This window comes from Agelaius tricolor, unplaced genomic scaffold (assembly GCF_023055355.1).
Source record: "Agelaius tricolor isolate 1412-34295 unplaced genomic scaffold, bAgeTri1.0.p SCAF_14, whole genome shotgun sequence".
Classification (NCBI taxonomy): Eukaryota; Metazoa; Chordata; class Aves; order Passeriformes; family Icteridae; genus Agelaius; species Agelaius tricolor.
In genome coordinates, this window is record NW_027269274.1 from 9600838 (window position 1) to 9623524 (window position 22687).

The 22687-nt window shown below is 44.4% G+C and overlaps 1 protein-coding gene across 5 annotated transcripts in view; it reads left to right on the plus strand.

The window, feature by feature from the left end:
- The window catches only part of GRIP2 (glutamate receptor interacting protein 2), a 248392-nt gene that overhangs the window by 125299 nt on the left and 100406 nt on the right, over positions 1-22687 (plus strand). For 2 of the 5 annotated variants that reach the window (XR_011681143.1, XM_071439567.1), the window contains exon 1: positions 16493-16550. The exons of 2 other annotated variants lie outside the window; for them this stretch is intronic. Coding sequence is in view for 2 of the 3 variants with exons in the window: in XM_071439567.1 (XP_071295668.1) it covers positions 16508-16550 (43 nt within the window). In the remaining variant the exon portion in view is untranslated. Of the gene's footprint in view, positions 1-16456; positions 16551-22687 lie in introns of those variants that run through there. One more of the 5 variants, XM_071439564.1, reaches the window with a different exon arrangement.

Below are 22687 nucleotides of genomic sequence, written 5' to 3' on the forward strand. Positions count from 1 at the left end.
TGATTCCAAATGAATGCATAAACTCAGCTTTTAGTCTCACTTAAGGGGAGAGACACTTACATGCTGATGCAAGTTTCTGTGCTGACACGCAGAAACTCTGTCAGGACTGGCAGGTAGAAAACTTTGGTAGCAAAGAAAAAGGCCTGAACACAATGCACAAGTTAATGATGTGGACTGGACTTTAAGTCTAGGGTGCAATTCCTGTGTGTGACTTGCCTAGTGAGTAAAAAAGTATTTACTCAGATCAAGGTTGCAATTCTATGGGATGGATGTGAATAGGGAGCAGGAGCCTGAGGGCTGCCTCACTTGACATGGGTTACTGGGGTGCTAAGAGAGCTGTGGGCTGTGATTGCCCCACTGTGCTCCTTCCTCCTGTGTGTGCACAGGCTGTGAGATGCTCTCCTGCACTCTTTGCTGCACACAGGGACATGCTCATCCCGGGGTTACAGTCCTGTTGTGGCACCCTCAGAACTGAACTTATTTTGGATGTATAAATTTATATTTGGCATCACTTGCCTTTGACATTTTATCCTCATGCTTCTTTGTTTCTTTGCCTCCATAGTTTGGAGGCTTCATGGACTTCTCTGCACTGGAAGGAGTTTCATGTTTGCAATAAAACATGTTGGCACAGGCAGGATTTCCACCTTCTAGAGCAATGCCTGGAAGTGCTTGAATCAAACACAGCCCTTGGGTCCCTTTTTAATTGGCAGATTCCAGGAAAAGGTCTGGTGGTGCCTTATTAGTTTTTACAGTTCTTTTTCCCTGGCATGCCTTTTTGCTACATATCCTTAAGGAATTGGCAGTAGTGTTGGAACACGATGGGTTTTTCTTCTACAATTTTCCAGGAAAGTAAGGAACACAGGGCAGAATAAGTACATTTCTGCCTGCAAATCACTGAATATATAGCCTGAGATTGTAATGAAGGTTAAAAAAAGAGTTATCCCTGTACTACCTGATAAAGTTTTAGTGGCTTTAGTTGAAATATTTAGAATTTACTTAGATCACCTGCTTTTCTTAGTGACAGATTTAAATGGGAGAATTGCTAATCCAATGCTAAATTGTACTGCTTTGATCAAGGATTAAATTGAGCTGGAAATGGCTTTTGGGACTTGAGCTTTGAAATGAACAACCAGAGAGAGACGTTGTTACTCATCTTCAGCATTTTGGGACAGATGATGTTTAAGGAACGTACCCAAAGGAATGATCAAAAATAAATATTGCCTGGGCACTTTGGTACTGGAATGAGCCCATCATGACTGGGCAGCAACCAAGGACAGAAGATGCAATGAATTATGTTAGTGAGTAATGAAACTCTTGCTGCATTTCACATGTTGCATCCTAGGAGGTGGTCAGGCTGTTATTTGGCACTAAAAATTCCCACCAGCTTTTGAAGAGAGACAGGAAGAAATGGCAAAGGAGATGTGTGAAAGAGAATGGCAAATATGGCAGCCCAGGTATCTGTCTGGCTTCTGGTCCAGACATTTATGTGACCCAGTGTCCCAAAACTGTGCTCTGCCTGGCCCTGAAGGTGGATGCTTCCTGAGGGGATGCTCCTCTGCTAAAGCTGATTTTAATTAATTATAAGATTAGGCGTTCAAATCTCAGCTATGGTGGCTGCTGTTAGTTTTGTGTAGTTTTAGCTTTAAACATCCTCATAGAAATAAGGATTGATCTCCCTGTACTAATTGCTACTCTCTGCTTCCAAACAGACCCCTTCCCCCAACTTTCTGCCTTCTATATATTCTTTTCCATCCCTCAAACTTTGCCTGCTCCTTGCCAGCTAATCCCCTCACTTTGGGGAGAAATTCTTGCTGTCAGTCCTCTTGGATTCCTGCTTTCCTTCTCTCTGAGCCCTTGAGCTTTTCCTGGCATGAGGAACATTCACAGTTAATCCCCAGGCATTTATCCGGTTGGCTGGGGCTGGCAGCACTTCCCTGCCCACAGCTCTCAGCTGTCTTTGGCCAACCTCAGCTCATACAGTGCAGGGCTCCTCAGTCCTCTTCAAGGACCCCTGATCCTCTGCAGAAGGTGCTACTGAAGACCCCAAGGAGCATACAGTCACCTGTCCAATACAATAATTAAACTTTCCTCAGTATTAGTGTGTTTTTCAATTAGAAAAGCTCAATGATTTCTGTCTGGTCATACTTGTCATTCAGCTGAGCTCAAAAGGGACTGTTTGGGGAGGGTTGGTTGGTGGTTGCCTGCCCTGCTAGCCCCCAGTTGCTGCAGCAAATCAACTGTATTTTATAAATAAGTAAACAGAAGCAGTGAAGAGCCTAAATAATTAACCAGATACATGTGTTGGAGTGAAAAGTAGCAAGTGAGGCAGTTTGAAGGCGTCCTCACTGCTTCCCCTGCTTTCCAAAGCCTGCAGCCCAAGGGGAGGGGGATGCTCTGTGAGAGCTGGTGAGACCAGCAGCTGCCTCAACAAACAATAGCACACACCAAAGGGTCCCCACTGCCATGGCAGAAGAAAAGCTTGGTTACTTGGTTTGAGACATTCAAGCTTAAAACTTTTTTATTTTTGTCCAGTCTAGTCTCTCCTATTGTGTGGTGTGAATGATGTAATGAAAGCAATTTTACTGTACCTTTGTCAAAAACTGTCATCTGGAACATGCCAGGTATCACATCCTGTAAAAGAAAATACATGTTCTGCTTTCCATTTACATACCTCAGTGTTTTTCAGCCTTTTAAGCTTCACTAAGTCATGTTTCCTATGTTCATTTTTGAACTCGATGCTTTTTCTTGCATTTTGTTCTTCCTCTCTTGTGTTGTCTGGGAACTGAGAAAATAAATAGGCAAGGAAAAAAAACTCTGAAGCCCCCCGAAATAAAATAGAAGGATATGTTCAGAAAAACTGTCATACAGAGTGAAATGTTCAATTAAAAAAAAGTTTTAGAACAGCAGCTTTTACTGTGAGACCCAGATTTTCAATGATAACACATTTGGGCATGTAGGCATTCTTGTCCCTCAGATGGAAGTTACTGCATCCTGTTTGGTGTAGGAAGATGTTTGGTTTTATTTCCATGTTTTTATTGGGAACAGTGTCATGGGAATCAATCCCAAGAGCTGGGAATATGCTCTTGTGCCACTTCACCTTGTTTGCTGTACAGCAGTATCACGTTGTAAAGCATCCTGGCTGTGTTTCATAGCAGGGAGTGTTGCTGCAATTGTGTTTCTGTCACAACAAGATTTGCCCACTGCAGGAGGACAAGAAAAGTTTTGGGTCTCTACTTGGCAAGGGAAAAAAAGAAAAAAAAGTGCAAGCAGTAAGCTGCTTCCATTCTGTGGTGTGGTGCCAAGTCCAGAGCACCACACAGCGACATGAGAGAGTGAAAAGTCCAGCGGAGCTTCTACTCCTGGAGGAGAGAAACCATTGTTATTTCTGTATTTATCCTCCAGGCCCAGAGGAGCCAGTAAAACAAAGCAGATGGGCAACCAACACACAGAGAAATCAGACTCATCCCCAGAATGAAGCTGTGGTGCAGAGGTTGAGCCACTGGTGAGGCCAAGTGCAGCGTTTTGGCCTTTGCTTGGCCAGCTTTTCCTTAGGATGATCACTGCCTGCTAGGATTTATCCTCACCTGCCTGTCTCAAAGCAGAAGGCATCTTGGAGGTGCTGCTGTGAATATTTGTGGGGCTGTTCCTGCTGCAGCCATGAAAACCAGGCAGTGGTGAATGCAGGGAACTCCCTCACCCAAACCACTGAGCTGGCAGTGGCTGAACTCCTTTCCTGTCAGTGTGGCTACATTCAGCCCTTTCCCAGTCTCATCAATAACTTATGATTGGGCATGTTTTATTTATATCTCCAAATGAAGCCCATTTTTCAGCCTGATGCTCTAGCATCCCAGGTGTCTGTCACCAGCTCTCAGCACTGTGTGGTTCCTTCAGCCCTAGCTCATCCCTCATCTTCCTCCAGGCTCCAGGGGGCAAGAGGATATTGATCTCTTGCCCATAGCAGCCCAGAGGCAGATGATAAATCCTTGCAGGGAAGTCAGTGTGCAAAACTGTGTGTCTGAGGGGGCATTATCCCTTCCTGCTGGAAAGGTACAGCATGTATTGACATCCTGTGTGCAAATCCTGCCCAGATCCCACCTGTTGGAACAGGAATGAAAGGCAGCCCTGCCTTGCTGTGGATATATTACACAAGAGCATTTGCACTGGCCCTTTGCTGTGCTGCATGGAGAGAACCAGGCTCTTTCTGGAGTGGTTTGGAAAATCTGAGCCTTCGTTTAGACCCTGCAAAAATCATAAGGGGTGAAATCCTGATGGTCCTTGTGTGTATCCATGCAATCTTTCTGTTTTGCATGTAAAACTGTGTGGGGGTTTTGGGGGTGTTATTAAAGCTAAACACAGAGGCGAGGGACTCTATCCCATACCTTCCCTTTATGTTTCTGTGATTAACAACTTGTTGTGCAGGTGGTTTTACTGGGCATTTGTTTTCTCTGTGACAACTACTCCAGCTGTCTCCCTTGAGAAAAGTCCAGGATGGCAAGAGCAGGTGCCTATTATTGATCAAGGCTTATTTTTGTGGATGGCTTTGCCCACTGGCTGCAGGACATCACCCATCACCCTCTGTCCCATGTATCCCCTGGCACAAGGACATGTCACAGTGACATGGGGCAGCCCCTGAGGCTGGGAAGTGCTGCTGATTTGCATCTTTGGCTTGCAAGCTCAGAAAGGCATTTTTGGAGAACAGAGAATAATTTCCTTAACCCAGATGACATTTAATCTGCTTTGTCATAGACAGGAAAGCCAGGCCTTGAATTTGGAAAGCTGTAGAAGGTCCACAAGATCACCACTGGCCTATCTACAGAGTGTGTGAGTGAAGGAAATGCAAATTCACACGGTACTGAGATTTGATACTTGCCATTGAACTGTTTTATAAACAAAACCCAGTTCACTGAAGTTGTAAGATGTAGTGAGTTCAGAGTCAATAGGAACAAGATTTAAAAATATTATTTCAGAATTATTATCTTGCTGCTTATAAGGTGTGTCTGAAGTTTCTTTTTTTGCATTGTGTATGTGTCACCAGAGAAGGTTTGGATGATAAAACCATGGATCTAAAGGAAGTTGTTTTCCCTGTTTGTCACTGAGCTACTTTCCTCTTGACTCCATTCCTTACAGACACCTGTGGGACATTTTTGTCACAGTCTTCTAAGTCAGTCAATAATACAAAGCAGCTTGGCAGGCAGCATTTAAAACAGGTGAGGAAATGCCTTGATTTCCTATTCCCTTGCACCTGTACAACTTTTTATCCACAGCATTTCTTCCCCTGTGTGCAGGTCTGACTTTGCATACTCATGGGGGTGTGCCAAATCACAAATCTTCATTTGTTTTGGAGCTGACAGGGAATCCACAGTGGGTCTGTCTGGAGGCCAATCTGCTCCTGTGCCTCAGGGCCATGTCAGGAGATTGTATTAGCTTCTCTGTTCTCGCAGTGTGGCAGTAAGTACTTCCCTTTTAATTGTAAAAATCCACCTAAATTTGACAGAATTGAAAGTCTAAAATCACCCCATGGGCCCCCTCAGTAAATTCTGTGTAATGCTTTCCCTCCTCCTCAAAGTCTTAAAATTCAAGCTCCTACCAGGCTGATCTGTGCCTCCAGTGTGACATTGGGAACAAGCTAAAATTATAATCCCATATCAGTAAAAATGAAACTTTTTCTTTAACCTCTTTCTTCTATAATCACCTACAAAATTTTATTCTTTAAAAGCACTAGAAAGGCAGGAACTGAAGTTATCTATATACTGATGTTACTAATATGGCATATTTTATATATTTGCTGGCAGATTTAGGTTTAGGGTTTGTTTAGGGTTTAGTAGAAATTTGGGAAGAAACTTCCAAAAGGGTTCCTCTAGAAAGCAGATTCAAGCAGCTTTTCCCTCAGCTGGTTTGGGAAAGGATTTCCTTGCAGAAAAGTGGATAAAGCTGCTTATTAAACAAACAGTATTCTTATTTAACAAGTATTCACAAGCATAAAAAAATGAATAATAATAAACAATAAAACCTCTCACTGTTCTGAAGAGATGGCAAATTCAGAAAGTCCTTTTTGTGGTGCATAGCTTGGCTTGCTCAGTCTCTTTATCAGTCCCTCCTGCTCTGGAAATGCTGCATCCCAGGCTCTGCTGGGCCACAGGTGCCAGCTCCTGGTGTTCTTCTGGGTTTTCAGTACAGAACAGGGCTGATCAGTTAAAAAAAAAAAAAAAAACAAAAACAAAAGCCACAGTCCAGGGAAATTCTCTGCCTCAGCTAGCTAAAAACTAACTAAAAAGCAAAGGAGAGCTCTGCCCTGCTGTCTGTGCTGCAGACAACAGTCTGAGAAACACAGAGAGAGAAAGCTGAAGCTCTTTTCTCTATGTTTTTGAATACAGCTGCCTCAGGCATTCCACTGATTCTCCTTCTCCCCCCTTCACTCTCAGATCTGGTTTTAAAGGTGCAAAACTTATTTCTGGGCTAAACAGATGAGTGGGGATACAATTCAGCATCATAAAGTCACCCCAGGATAGCTTTGTATCCTGTCTCAATGTAAATATCTGGTAAGGAAGTAGGTTTGTATTTCATACTTTGAAGGAATTACTTTGAATGGTAATGGACAAAATGAAATTAATTTATTAACTAGCAAAATATTTTAACAATGCATTCCAGAAGAGTAAGAGGACAAAAATAATGTGATGTGAAGTTTCAGCATTCTGACTCTGGTGGAGTCCTGAGATGATAACAAGGCCACATATTGGCCAGGTAAAAGGTCTGTATTTTAATTTTGTATATTTGTAGTCTGTCCAAAGAAGATGTTTCTATGAATTACAGATACAAACAGAAACTAGACAACACTGACTTTTGCTGTAGGCTGAAATTACAGTAATTTTTCAATTACTTTCAACAAATCTGGTGGCCACCAGCTGTTCTCCTAATGCAACTGTTAGCTAATAACAAGAAGTACTTCCCCAGCTTTCTGTTCCCTCCAGATATGCTGTGCTGGCTCATTTAGCTCAGTTAAAAGGAGTGATCTGTCTCATTGCAGAACGTGTTGGGAGGGGGTCTGAACAGGATTCCTCTATTCACTTTTTGCTCTGTTGCATGAGCTACTTACACCTCACTGTACTAAGGACAAAGAAAATAGCACTGTGTGCCTCCTCCTAGGGTATAAGTCCTTGGAAAAAAAAATCCATTGCTTTCTTTTAATATAGGTCTAGAAAAGCTTTTCTCTAATTGTGCTGTGTTGTGCATTTGAGGCTCACTGGGTCTGACATGCTGGAGTTAGGGTGGTGTCCTTGCCCAGGCTGGCAGCCTAGTGCTGAACTCTTCTCCTCTTCTTGGTTTCACTCATCTCCTGAGGGTTATTGTAACCTAGTTTTTCTGTGAGCGATTTCCTTTCCTCTCTGTTCCAGTTGCTCTTTTTGCTTTACAGAGTACAGCCAGATTAATCATACAAAGCCATGGAAATCAGCAGTGTGTAATTCAGGGCTTGATAACTGACTGTGGGGAGGGCACAAGGGAAGGGTTGTGCTCTTTACAAAATTGCCACATGATATATCAATCCTCAAGACTTATGTCTGTGTTTCCTTTTCTACAATATATTTCAGGAAAACTGACCAAAAGGAAATTAAGTGCCTTTAAAAATAAATGGTCTGTCTTTGCAACCTATACACCCCTTCTCATCTGAGGGCATTGGAGTGTAGCAGAACAGTCATGAGATAATATTTTCTCCTCATACACACTCTTTTTTCCACTGAGAAAACAGGCCTGAACAGAAAATGAATGCTTTGGGCATTTGTCCAGAATCCTGCAGTGGGTTGTTCATGCTGCTGCTGTGTCTGTGCTGCTTGGAGAGGTCAGCATGCATTGCACTGGGGCCAAATGCCAATTAGAGAATAAAAGTGATTACAAACCAACAGTTGCTGAGGTGTTTTTGTGTGAACATAATTTTCACCAAGGTACCTCAGACAAAATATGAAGTTAGCAGAGGCTCAGTGCTGTCTATGAGAAGATATAGCCTTTTCTCAGCTGGCATGTAACCAAGAAGAATTATCAGCCTTTTTCACTTCAAGGCTTTGCACATTACTCTTGGGGTTTTCCTCCCTCCCCTATCTGCTTGCTTATATTTTGTTTTGCTTAAAGCACATTTGTATATCTTTAAAAGTTTTGGGAAATTATGAATTTAACTAATACCTCTGGCAGTGAGGAGGGCAGAGTCTTCCCACCTAATTCCTTCCCAGTCTATTGCAACCATATAAGTGGTCTAAGAAATGAAGGTAATTAAGAGTTTTTAAATCAAAATGGAGAGTCAGAACTCAAAGATGCATGAGATCTGCAGAGTTTTGATGTACCTGCCATTAGAAACTCCTTCAAGAGTCCAGGATGAGCTTTGTAACCACAGTCTGAATAAAAAGAAAGACACATTTTAGTGAGAAATAGGTAATGACTGGGCGGTCAGGATATTCATGTGAGGAGAGAGATCCCAGCTCAGATCCCTCATGTGCCTGATTTAGATCTGCAGCTGGAATTGACATCTCAATTTTAGGTTATCAACTATGGCATGTACAGCTTCTGCATCATCATAGAAACAACGAACAAAGTTCTGGTTTTGCAAGACACAAAAATACTTCTCCACTTGGATTCACTGCCAGTGCAGCAAAAAAAAGCACAGATATATGAGTTCAATAACACAGGTCTCTCTTCCTGAAATAATTCTTCCTCTGCCTTTAAGTGAGGGCTCCAGGGGTAAGCATTGTGTTTTCCAATATCTGTTCAGTAATCCTGCTGGAAAATAAAATAATGTCCAGTTAGTTTACTCTACCAGCTTCTCTTGCCATACATTAACAATACCCGTGGTCTTATATCCTAGAGGTATTTGCAAGGTCTTTCTTCAACAAAATCATCCTTGATTGGTAAAGCAGGAAGAAATAACTCCTTTTTGTTTCTATGGTATGTAGCTGAATGGTCATGAAGATGAGACGTTTTCAGAAAGCAAGGAATTTAAGTAGTAATAATATGCTGTCTGTGTTGCACCTGTAAAGCAAGCATTGCTTCCCTGAGCAGTTAATTTCTTATGCATTTTCTTTCTTTGAATCTATTGTCATTTTTTCTGATGATCTCCCTTCCTTCCCTGGAAAGAGCTATTGCTTACAGTTTTGTCTTCAAGCAGTGAGCATAATAATAGATAATTAAAATGACTCAAGAAATTAAAGCACTAGAGTACCCACATTTATACATTTCTTTCTGGGAAGAAAACAGGAAGAAATATAGGGAGGGGATAAAACAGACTGATTTGAACAACAAAAAGCAATTCTAGCATCCTTCACAGGGAAATTAAAATAATTGTGGTGTTTCTGGTATAGTTTTATTGAAAAATGCTCAAGAACTGAACTCTTGTTGAGCAAGTTCAGGCTCTGTCTGTCTGTCTGGCTGAGGTGCTATCATTTGGCACAGTGGAGCAGGCTGATTTCAGGTTGCCAGCAGCACAGGAGATAGGCTGATGGTTAAAGCCTCACTGGCATGTGCACCCTGATTATGGGAACCTCAGGGCGTGAAGTAAACCCTGCACAAGCCCTGACCCTTCAGCATACCCATATTACTTGGATAATTACTTGGCTATTGGTTAATACAGCTGCATGTTGGGCCCATGCTCCCCTCCATGGGGACACACCCAATGAGCAAACAAGAGCTGGGTCCTGTTCCTGCTCCTAGGCATCAGGTGAAGTTCAACCCAAGGACAGGAGGATATCATCAGCCTTTAAATGCTATCAAAGCTGAAGGTCTCCAGAGACAGCCTTGTGCCACAGAAGGAAGTTTGTTCATGCATGTCCTACTCATACATGGGTCAGAGCCTGGATATCCTCTGTGTTCGTTCCTTGGGGACTCATTTCAGGCCTGTGCTGTCTCCCCACCACTGCCACAGGGAATGGGATTTAGAGCTGTAGTGCCTGGAGAGAGCAATGGGTTGTTGTGCTGGGACCAGTGGCACAACCTCCATTTCTCACCATGGTCTTTTTCTCAAACCCCCATGGTTGGCGTTTCCAGCACTGGCTTGCCAGAAGTCTGCCACACCCAGAGTATTTTCCCCCAAACCCTTTATCTGCTAGTTTTAATGCAGCTTGGGGTAACGTGATATTTTCTTTTTCCAACAGTTGCACTGCTTTTTTTTTCCTCCTGCACATAAGCATCAAATGCTGTTTGCTGAATATTTCACTTGTTCTTATTTGGGCTGAAGGTTTCTGTTACCACTGGCCCTTAGGGGACCAATTTAGCTGCACTGAACCAGTTTTGGTGTTCAATTCCTTCTTTTCAAAGAGCTGCATTTACACATCAGTTGAACCCTTCATATGCTGGCATCTTCCACACTTCCAGCTCAATGAATGTTTAAAACTGATATTTCTATCCCCACACACAGATATGCCTCTGCCTTCGAAATGCTGGGGGGACATGAAAGTCCTGCTGAGAAGCGGGGGAGATTTTGATGTAAGTGATGTCCCGCAAGGGACACAACCTCATTCCAGCTGAGTGAGGTTTTATGCACAGAAATGCAAAATATTCAGTCCGTGTATCGTTAAAAGTGTTGCAGGAAAGTCTCCCCAAGCCAGTGAGTGCCTCAGTAAGTTCTGAATTGCTGACCAAGTCTCAGTTCTCTGCCCCCACCCGTGCTAGGAGATCAGCCTTTATAATTGCAAACGTGTCCTGCAGCATCCTGATGTTTGTGGGGCTCTTGGCCCTGGAAATCTTGACCCTGCTGGTGTCTAGTGAGCATACCTTGATGGGCAAGCCTACAAAATTCACTCTGTTCTCTTCTAGTCCTAGTAAGAGATGCAGGTAGAGGAAGTGATTCCATAGTCTATTGTATTTTTCAGATAAAATACACAGGATTAAAGTTCTTTCGGTCAAGAGCTTTACCTTTGGATATTGGAAATGTGTGCATATTGTTTTAGGTTATGACTTTCCCTAATGTAATCAGAGTTGTGATGTTGATATCATGGTGGAGGAGAGAAGGCTTTGTATTTTATTACAGGGAATTTTCAGAAGCATCATTCTAACATCAACACATAGGTCTTTTCATGAGGCTGGGTGCCCTGCAATCACACAGAAGCTGTAGAAAAGCTCATCACACTGTCTTATTTGAATTGTCCTCCCACTCTCAGCTGCTTAGGAATCACCCTATTCAGACTTCACAGGATAAAGATATTAGAACCAGAAAAAGCTCCTGTAGAGGATCCCTGAAGGTGGTGTGTGCATGTATGCTGCACTGAGTGTGTGAATACCCCCAAATTCTATATATTCCTTCTGGACCATTAAGCAGGATCCTTATTTCTTGTCAGATTGTAGCATCTGAGTGATGGATTGCAGAACCCTGCCTATTGCCTGCCTATCAGTTTAACTTCTCAAAGCCCTTTTGGAAGCCATGGTGCTGTTTAAGCAGGATATATAATTATTTGGAGTTTGTTTTGCTGTAGCTGTTGGCACAATGGAATCCACATGGTCTTTCATCCTACTTGGCACAACCCTTTCTCACTGTAGGATGGAGAAAGCCTGATGCAAGGGATTGTGATGCAAATGTTAGTACTTAAGATCTCCATCACAAGCTAAAGTAATGGAGATGTGTGCTGGGTCCAGTGTGATGGGCTGGGAAGGAAAGTGATTTAATACTGGTACTGTCTAAATTGTGTTTTACTAGTTGTGTACTAGTATTAGTAGTACATGATAGCCCTGTAGCCTGCATAGGGATATTCTGTGTGCAGGGTAATACACAATTTCAGTGATTCTATGGTCTGTCCCCTCAGTATGGCTATGACAGACAGAGCATCCAAGAGAGGCATGTCCGTGCATTTCTCTTCCTGTCTTGTGTTATCCCTGATGCCTCCTGGATGCTGCTGCTCAGTTCTGCACTGTCAGACTCTGCCATTTAGGAATGGCACTGAAGCAGCATTATGTTTGCTTTTCCTATTCAAAATGCATATCCTCCCTTTCCTTAAAGCTACAGAGAGAGTGGGGTGGCATGTGCAGAAGGCCTCTGCAATGACCACCCAAAGCCAGGGATGCCCTTCTCTCTCAGGACTTCCCCTGTAAAACATGCTCCAAATTGGCTCCTTTGGTAGCAAAGGTGTCAAAATGATCCCCAGCAGAAGACCAAGGGGGATATTGGGATACATTTATTTATTTATTGTGGCGCATCCTCTCAGCTTTGGTAGTGAAGTTATTAAAATGAGGCTTGTCAGCACACTGAAGAGGGTTGGGGGGCCTTTGCATCTTCCATGCGGTTTGATCCTGTGTGGCTCATTAACACTCAGTTGCTTTTGTGATTAATTATTTAGTCTTCTCCCTTGGCGCTGGGGTATAATAGCACAACCCCCCTTTCTGCTGAGATTCACAGTTCTTTGCTTTTCCCTTCAAGCCTCTCACACCACCTCGAAGCTCAGAGCAAGGCTGTCCAGGCTGCAGCACTTAAAGAGCCCGGCAGCTCCAGAGCTGCTGCTGATCCTGTGGCTCTGCTGGGAAAGAACTGGGGCTCAGCCCATGGGTGCCCACCAGTCCCAGCTCCTGCACTGCCCAAGTCACTAGGGAGCAGTGGGACAGCTGCCCCTGAGTGCTCTGTTCCTCCAAGAATGGCCTCTCACTCCAGTGGGTACTTGTGTGAGGGGAGACATCAGACTGGGCTGGCATCGACTCAGTGTGCAGCCAGACACAAGAATTGCAAATTGGAGGTGAACTTGTCAGCAGGGAGACTTTATTTGGGGAGTCAGCCTCGGCAGCCTTCTTCCCTTTCTCTTTTGGATGCCTTTTGAACAGCTTTCAGTTCAAGTTTTTGTAATCACCCAAGCGTTGCTTCTTCAACCTTTTGTTTTTGGGGGTGTTACTCATTGCCTTGATTTGCTGTCTCTGATCATTTGTGCAAAGAAGTTTGTCAGGTCTCTGCACGTGGCAGGGGCTTGTGCCCATTATGGGGCAGGTGTGGGGTGATCCTGAGTGTGCTGCTCTGTGATCACACACTGGATGTATGTGGACAGGCATAGGGTGAATTTGGGTCTAGTGGGTGCTGTGGTTGTTACTGGGGTTGTGTTTCAAAATGGGTGAGCGGAGAGCTTGCAGCTCCTGAACCTGTTCTCTAGGGCATCGAGGCCATGGATCATGTGCAACTGGTGGCAGGGCTAGCAGGAACCCCCAGTGCTGGAAAGCACCTTCTCCCTTCCCCAGCTGTCCTTGGCTCTGCTTCCTGTGTGAAGCTGCTGGATAAGGCGAAGCCTGGGGTCTGAATAATTAGCAAGGAATTAGCTGTGTTTTCTTCATGCCACAGTCTCTCCCCTTCCTCTGATGTTTGCATCCTTTTCCTTTCATCTCGTGCCTCTGTGGCAAGTGCTTTGCACAGCCATGGGATGCGTGGGAGGCTCAGCCCAGGGGCAGGCAGGCGCATCCCAGTGCAGCAGGGGCTGGATGCAGTCCCCACCCTGCAGATGTGCCAGATGTAACTCAGAGGGTGTGAGTCTGTCCTTTGCCCTGCTGCAAACTCCCTGTCTGCTGCTAGATGAGCCACTCTTCCCTCAGAGCCATAAAACCGTGAAGTGCCAGCTCCCCTCCCCACCAAAGATGTTGGAAAAGCCTAGGAAAATGATGAAGGATTAGTCTTGGTTTCTTTATGTTTTATTAGGGCCCATAAATTAAATGGAAACTCACAATAATGTGGAAGAGAGCCAGGGAGAGCAATTATTTGTCGGAAAGACAACATGACTAATGGCTTTGCTACGTGTTAATTGAAAGCATTGGAAATTTTAGCAACGTAGCACCTGAAGGCAGCTGGTACATGAGTGTGTAGAGCAGACTACAACAGACTGCATCACTCACTCCTGTTTAGGGAGACCAGTAGTAACCAAAAGTTGTGGATCAAAGAGCATCTTTAAGACTTGGAGCCAGATGATGGAGCCACAAAGCCCCAGACCTCTGAACAGGCCCCTGTCTCTGTTTTAAAAGCTGTGGCTCCTGTTTGCAGACCAATTTACTGTCTCTAAGTGTCTGTGCTGCAGTTTCCCCATAGGTTATAATTTTGGAATTTGTCATCCCTTACAGGTCCATTGGGCATATTTCACTTTACCTCTCAAGTCTGTACTTTGCCGTAGATCTGTGCAAATCCCTCCTGGGGCTGCCTGTGCAGAGCTGTGGGTGCTCCTGTCCCCTGCCCACATGCTCTCATCACAGCACTTTCCTACTCACATCCAAGACCTCAGACACCTCCCAGTGCTGTGTCAGGGTGAGATCCTGCAGCAGTGGATCCCTGTGGGCCCTGGCTCCCACCACAGCATGATGGGGACTGTCACTGCATTGGGCAGTGTCACCGAGGCCCTCCCTGTCCCTGGGGGCACATCCAGCTTCCGGGAAAGACATTTCCAATGGGAGAATCCTTGTGTGGGCCTCCACCTCCAGTGTCCATTAATAGCACATTAACAGCCTGCTGGGTCAGAGATTCTGAGGGTAACACATAAACTGGAAAGAATCCAGAGCTGAGGCTGGACTGGCTGCCCTGGCAATTAGGTCATAGTAAAATTAAAAGTTAAGCTCTAAATGTGCATTTCTTTTTCAAACTTAAGCAGCTCTTCAAATTACTTTGGGTCACACTGCAAGTCTGGGTACATCAGGTATAGTTTTTCCACAGCAAAACAGCATTTTAAGACCCCAGTATCATAACCATTGAGCCATAATGATAATGTTATTTATTAATAATTACCATTTCAGGATCTGGGTCTTAATATATAGGCTTCAATTCATTCCACTGCTTACTCTACTTAGTGTTCATGGAACAATTCATGTTACAGGGAAACTAATATATATAATAACTTGTGGGATTCAGGCAGTCTATAGGAATATGTCTACTTTCTCAGTTTTCAAGAAATTAGCAAAATAGAAAGTAGTTCTGTAATAAAAAAGTAGATGAAGTAAAGAAAGTTAAAATGCATATTATATACAACACCTTGGTAAAGTCTCACAAAATTATTAAATAACTGAAATGATTTTATTTATGTTATGTTGTTTTTATAATATGCTTGATTATATTCTGCAGTGCCCTGAGCACCTTGACTTCATAAATAAAACAATTATGTGGAATCTTCATAATATGAAAATTAATGCTTAAATGCTTAGAGACATTAATATTCCAGCAGTTTTTCTAAGGCTAGTGATAAGGGTTCATAAACACGTTAATTTTTCCACTCTTGAATATTTCAGGTCAATGGAGTAAAAGAGGAGATGTTAACAAAACCTGTGCTCTTTTCATAAGAGACTGGAGTGTTTGGAGGGCAACTGCTCTTCTGCAGCACTCTAATAGCATCTCCAGATACTGCAATAGCAATAAAGCATGACAGGATTGTATAATAACTCAATTTATCACATTTTTTGTAACATGAAGAGGGTATGTTACATCAGTCATCTAACCCATGTGTCCTTTCAGAGCCTTGGGCAATTTGGGACAGTTACTGCAGAGGGCCACCATTTATTGCTTCGGTCTCTGAACTCACCAGAACCCTTTGGGGGTGGTGCATGTACTGTTTTCTTCTTGGAAGGGACTGGGAGCAGGACATGCATGTGTGCCTGTCCCACTGCCTGCCAGGAGAGGCTTTGGGAAGGGGGCAAAGCCAGTTCTGTGCAAAGACATTTTAAATGTGCTCAGCCCAGTTTCCCTCCTGAGCTGATCTGGAGCCCTTACCTGCATAATTTATGTGTTTTCCCCTAGCTCTGTGACCTAGGGGAAGGGGCAGGTGGAAAACCCTGGACTGGGAGTGCCTTTGTGCTGAGTTTATAGTGGGAGCCTGTCTGGCCATTGGTGCCCTCTCCAGCCTGGGGTCAGCTCTCCTGAGAGCTGGTGTGGCTCTGCTTTGTGCATGGAAGGAGCCACACATTACCACAGTGTATCCCCCAGGAGGGGAACTGCTCCAAACTCCTCAGTGGCCAAAGATTCATCACGGGATAGCGCTGCAGGCAGTCTCTGAATGGACAGCCCCTTGCTGATTAGCACAGTGTAGGAAAACTGTGGGTTCTCTTCCCCCTTGTGTACATTTGCACATCTAATGCTCACTTGGGTAGCAGACATGTAAAAGTGGGTTGGATGGAAGGATTTCCAAAAGGCTGCTACTTGACCCCTGCCTCCCACACATTCCAGAGCTTCCCAGTAGCCAGGAGGTGTCCCAGAAGAAGATAATTAGGCTTGTGCTATTTCAACTTCCTCTGATCCCTGAGAAAGAGTTAATTACAGTCTTTTCCCTCTTGCTCAAAGGTGGCTGGGTATTATTATCAGAGCTGTAATTATTCATGCTAATTGCTTATTTGGAGAGGGAGAGAGCATGAGAGAGAGAAGTCCCAGGCTCCCCCTCAGTGATTAGCAGAGCAGACCAGGTGCACTTTGCGCAGGCTGGTCCGAGGTGGTGCTGGGGCTGGAGGGAGGTTGGGGATGCTGGAGTGGTTGTGAGCGAGCTGTGGAACAGCCCTGGTCCTGCTCATGCTGCCACCTCCTTCGGGACTGAGGAAAAAGAGCATGCACTTCTTGCAGACCTTCCTCTGGTGGAGGGCACTCCGAGGTAATTGTACTGCTAACTGGACTCTTCATTTGTTTTGTGGCTTAATTAACCTTTCATCATTTGTTTTGTTTTGTTTAAAATCTCAGGGTGGGTTGTGCGATGCATGTCTGAGGTCTGTGATTAAGCTCGTCTGCAGATCTTGCAGCTGATATTTCAATAACTGAACACAACTTCCACGATCCCTTGACTGCCTCTGCATTCCTGGGTTTGAGATGGGATGGGGAAAAAGAGATGATGTGTCTGTCCCCTTCCCCAGTTATGGGCTTTTAATTACCATGTTGATTGCCTTTGGAGGCTTATTCCTGTAACCAGATCTGGGGCTTGCTTGTTAAAAGCAGTGGGTTTAAGCCTTATTTGTTGGTGACTAAGGGTATCAGAAGTGTGATGGTCTTGATTAGATGCTTTGAAGGAGCAGCATAGTAAAATTTAGCATGCTGCAGAAGCTGGGACTTTGTGGGAAAACAGAGTGGGAAGCTGTCTCCTTGGGCACACCTGGAGCAGTTTGGAGATAGTGTGTGCTGTGGGCATGGTGGCACGCTGGCTTCTTCTGAAGCGACCAAGTGGTTGGTTAGGTGGGTGCTTGTTGGGAGAACTTGAGTCAGCCCTGAGAAGTAATTATTTTATTTGGCTTTATTTTGTCCTGGAACAGCAGGACTTTGTGTTCTGCTTCACTAGGGTTGCAGACTGCTCCTGGTATCTAATCTCTGCATGAGCCAGTGCAGTGGAGAGCAGTCTGCTGTGGCAGTGGGCTGTTTTCTGTTGCTCTTTCTGTTTCCTTTTAAGTCTTTGATTCCTGCTGTTCTTAAGGCTGAGGAAAACAGCCTTAAGAATTGCACTTATAGGTGACGTAAACTATGTAGGTTTTAACAAAATAACTGGAAGTAGTTGCCCCTGCCAAATAAATACCTTAGGATGTTCCCCTATCCTTCTATAAAGGTGTCTGTGCTGTCCTCCTTATGGACAGCAGCCATGTGCTGTGCTGAAAGCCAAACCCACTGCTCTGCTTTCTAGAGTTCTAAAATTATGATTCATATGGTTTAACTTCCTAACTGGCCATAATTATGTTTTAATGTACTGAATAAGCTTTTCATCTGGATGTTTTACTACTTACTTAAATTTTGCAGACTTTCCATGTTCCCATCCTCTTCCTGACAGAAGAATTGGCTGGGGACAGAGTGCTGCTGCAGCAGGGACTGCAGTCATCCCCATCCTCTGGGGTTGGAGGCAGGGACAGGGATAGGGAGACATTTCCTTGTGAGTATCAGAGAAGTTTGGATTGCCAAAGAGATCAGAGGCTTGGGTCACTGTTCTAACAGATATTGTGTTGCTGAGCCTCAGCTGAAGGTTTACTTGTAGTTTTCTAAGCCTTTGCATGTTACTTATTGAGAAAACTGTTCACCTTCAAGAAGCTACAGAATCCAAATATGGAGCAGTGATGTACAATAGAAACTGCATTTAGTAACCCAGTTCATCCAAATCTGGACCCCCTAAAGACAGCAACTTTTTACTTTGAAAATTTGTAGGAATTAAGAGTCTTTTTACTTCGTGAGGCGTCTGGCCAAAGTGCAGTGATAAATTTTAAAAAATTTTTTCTTCTTCCCATATTTTCTGATAATTGTAACTTCATCCTTTGCTTTTTTGTTTCCAAGTTCTATGTATGAGCACATTATCCAGCTAATTACTACATACTGCTTTCTGTTATCCAGCTAATTACAACCTACCCTTTCCTGTGGACCTTAGATTTCCCAAACACCTCCTAAACAACACTGTTGTAGAAGATCAATGTACCTTTTTGTGCTTTCCACAGCAAACCTCCCATGCCCTGCCAGCAGTGCTTGCTGCATCTGTGTCTCTGGTTTATTCTTTGTGGTGGAGTTGCAGGGCTGTGAGTGAGTTGACTTTCTGGCACCTGTGTCACTCAGTAGTTCAACTCCATGTACAAATCACCTGGGCATGGTCAGAAATCTTCAGGCTTTTTTTTTGCATCACAGGGGTTAAAGTGTGGTGTGCTGCTGCCATCCAGGAGAGGGATGCTCTGGAGAATATCAAAGTCCATGGGAGACTGTGATCTCCCTAATGAGGGAAACACATCCCTCTATGGAGCACCTACACATGGCCACAGTGTGTGCATGGCTCTCATTCAGGTCCCTGATTGTGGACCTCTGCAGGAACAGAATTTGCTTACAATTCCTATATTTTTCAAGTCACAAAGGGATTCCTTGATGGATTTTTGTGTCCCCTGTTCCTACTTGGATATTAGAGTTAGAGCATGTAGGTAAGGGGAATCCTTAAATAGTACTGGAATTTTCCATTAGGCTGTTGTTAGCGGGGAAACAAAAATCCTGTAACATCCTGTGATCATGATGTCTCTGCTGACTTGTGTTAATGCTGGCTCTGGACTGACTGGGGTTAAGCTATTGCAGTGCTGTGGTTTTCATTTCTGTCCCCCAGGAAGGGAAGTGACATTGCTACCAAGAGCAACTTGTCTGCTCAGTGCTCGGTGTTGGGAGCTGATGCTGGTGTGTGTGTGTTCAGTGGCTGCAGGGTGAAAACAGGAATCCTGGGAATGTTAACCACTCTTTTATTATTATTGTTAATAATAATAAATTAAAAATTAGAGCCTTAATGGTGTGGAACTAGCTGAGCTTGTGTGTCATAGGAAGAAAGATGTAGGACGTCCAACATGGGCAAGTCCCAACTGGAGACAGCACTGTTGCCCTTGACCTGCTGACATCCAGATCTCTGGGATGCAAGCAAGGAGGCTTGGAGCAAGGCAGCAGCAAGTACAGGGCTGGGTAAGAAGCTGGGGACTGCAGTCTTGTAGCAGTTTGGTGCTTGTTAAATGCCTGCCTTTCATCTGCTGTTCACCTGTGCTGGACTTGGGAGCGACTCAGGAGCAATCCAGACAAGCCTTTTGGACAGCAGGTGTGTCCAAGCAGGCTTGGTGTGCTTTGATCTGTAAGACTCTTCTGTAAGCATCAACCAGCCTTTCAATTGGTTGCTGTGGGAGAGAAGTTTTGATGGAATGAGATGGCACAGTTGGATTTAATGGATTTTTTAAAGTCCTGTGGTTGAAATCAGAAAATGTAGATGAGAGGCTTTGGGAGTGAGGGGACAGGGGAAGCTGACCCCTCAGTCCACATCAACCATTGCAGTAGTTTGGGCACTATTATAACTTTCCTTTAGTTTTCTGAAAAGATCCATTAATTAAAAGGTTATATCAATCAGCATTCATTGAGTTTGACAGATTGAGATTCAGTGCTAGTTCATGGAGCAGATCTGCTCAGTGTGCGTGTGTATCTTTAGGGGCTGGGGCAGCCAGTAAGTCATCATCTGTCACTCTGAGATCCTGCTCCATCTATGCCTGGTATATCTGGGAGGGGGGAAATGTAGTGAGGAGCCCTTACACAAATGGGTGTGTTTAGTGAACATGACAGAAACAAAGCAACCAAGCAAACTAAACCTCTCTGTGTTAGCTATGAGAGCACAGGAGCTGACAAAAGGTATTTAGGCAATGACCAAAATGCTCTTCTCAGAGAATACCCACACTTCTCTATGGCCACCCCTAGCAGGACTCTGGGCCAAGCCCCAGCAGTGTGGGACTGTGCAGCCTTAGAGTGTTTTTTCTACAAGTTAGCCCTGGGAAACATCCTAGCTGGAAATAATTTTCTGCTCCAAAGTGTAATTCCTGTAGCAGGTGATTTCCTTGGGGTTGGGTTTTTTTCACATTTTCTGAAAAAACATTGTGAAGGGCAAGTGCTGATAGGTTTTTTTTTTTTTTCCTTTTTCCTTGAGATATTGTTATTTCCTTTCTTTTCCCTCATAGCACTCATGAGGGCATCCCTCATTATCCTCATCCCTGACAGAACTTTCAAACCCTTGCTCAAATCCTTCCCTGTCATTTTGTCTGACATGCAGTGGTGACATAATGTGACAGGGACATATGTAACAAGCTTCTGTGGAGAGACATATGTAGGAATATATATATGTGTAGAAATATTTTGGTAGCACTTAAATGTATTACCAGTTTCTCCCACATTCCTTTGCTGGTGCAGAACTGATGGTGGGGATTTTGTGTGTTATCCCCAAGCTCCCAGGCAGACACATTGCAGCTTTCTGCTATATTCCACTTTCGTGCTCAACCAGAGCTGAAAGGTCTTTTATAAAGTATCACTGTTCATTTTCCAACATATCCCAAGTAAATATTCTTGAGAGTATTATCTTGACAATAAATAACCTGTGCTTTGTTCTTCTCTCCCCCTCTGTGGCACAGTGCAGTTCCCATTCCGGTGTTTCCTACTGAAGTCTGTAAAGCTTTGCTGTTGTGGCTGCATGAGGGCCTTTTGTACGTCCATGACCCCAAAATGAATGGGTGCTGACCTCTTAGGGATCTGATTGAGCTGTCCTGGGTCCATAACTCAGTGGAAATAACAGTGTGTAATCTTACTCCTTACATTATCAATACCATAGTGCAAAAAGCTCGTGTGAGCTGTCTTAACCCACTCCCCATCACCTTCTAGTTGGCTGCTCTGTGCCTTCAAAAACTCCTGGCTTTAGGGGCTGACATATATAATTTTTTTTCTTTCTTTACTCTTTGTGAGACTTAATTCAACCTAGCACATGAATTTTGTGTCTTGCTGAGTTTACATGAGGGGAGCAGCAAAGGCAAATGTCAAAAGAGGATCTCATTTCTGTCAAAATGCTGGGAAAGGAGAAGATAAAGGGTATCCTGTGCTTCAACATGCCCTTGATTGTATTATCAGCAAGTTACTATGATGGCCAAGTCAGGCCCTCCTGGCTTCAATACCTGACTTGTGAATCCTGAAAAGCCTGGTGTAAATGGGTTGAAATCTGTTCTGAAGCCTAATTCCCCCTGACGTCTGGTGTTTTTGTTTGGTTTTGGGGTGGTGTTTGTTTTTGTTGTTTGGGCTTTTTAAATAATGTATTTTTAAACTGTCTAGCAGTTATTTACTATGGGAGGTTGGCTTATACAGGCAACAAAACAAGAAAAATAAATCAACTGTGCATTGCAGCAGCACCTTCTTTCTTACAGGAAGAAAAGGGACCTTGTATACACGTGCATGTAAGAGCAAAAATATTAACTGCATCCCTTTCTGTCCCCGTTGTCCTCCTGCAGCTCTCTGTTAGCCATTTTAAAAGGAGCTGTGAGTCCAAGTGCAGGGACATGCTGCTCTCTCGTGGAGCTCCACGCATTGCAGGCGAGGCTGGAGCACAGTGCTGCTCTTCCTTGCAGCCTTAGGCTCATCAGCCCTGCTGTAGCAGCCTCTGAAACGGCTGATGCTTCTTTCTGGAAGGGAAAATGAGATTTTTACAGGTGATGAGATGAATGGCTTTCCTGTCTTTATTTTCCAGCCAGCCCCTGCCTTGGGATGGAACATGCAGGAATACATTGTGGAGCTAGCTTGGCTTTGGGGGGCGGTAAGGAAGGATGAGGACATGATGGTAGGGACTGGTTTCTGCAGCCTTTTTTAGGGATTAGTCGAGCTGAAGAGCCTGTGTACATACCCAGAATTTTAGAGGCTCGTGTGCATGTCCAGTGTGCTCCTACAGGCAGCCCTGTGTGTGTCTGCAGTGCTGCAGGCAGAGGCAGAGTGCTGGGCACTGCCGAACGCGGGGCTAAATTCCTCTGGCAAAAAGCGGAGCAGAACTGAGGTCTGCGCTGTTCCCACGGAGGAGCAGGAATTGCCCTGCGTGCCTCCTGCTCTATTGAGGACTCTGCTAAATCCTGCCGTCATCCAGCAGCTTCTGTCTCTTGGAAAATTATATAAAAAAATGATAAATTTAACATGTGTGCCCGAATGAGGTGATTTTCTGGAGAAGAGCCCTCTCCCCCGCTGATGTAGGGCGGGGAGAGCTTGGCAGCCTGGCTGTAATCGCAAGAGGGCAGAGCTGGCTCATGGCTCGGGAGCTCCTCAGCTCATGGCCCCAGCAGGGACAGCGGGGCTGGCCTTGCCTTGCTCAGGTGGCAGCCGGAGCAGCCTGAGCTGTCGGCACAAATGTGACTCCATCCCTCTGAATGTGCCCTTCAGTGTCACCTGGGGGGATATATAGATGGGACAGGAATATCTCTTGTGACTCTTGCTTTGGAAGGTCAGCAGTACCTGTGGGTGGTCTCT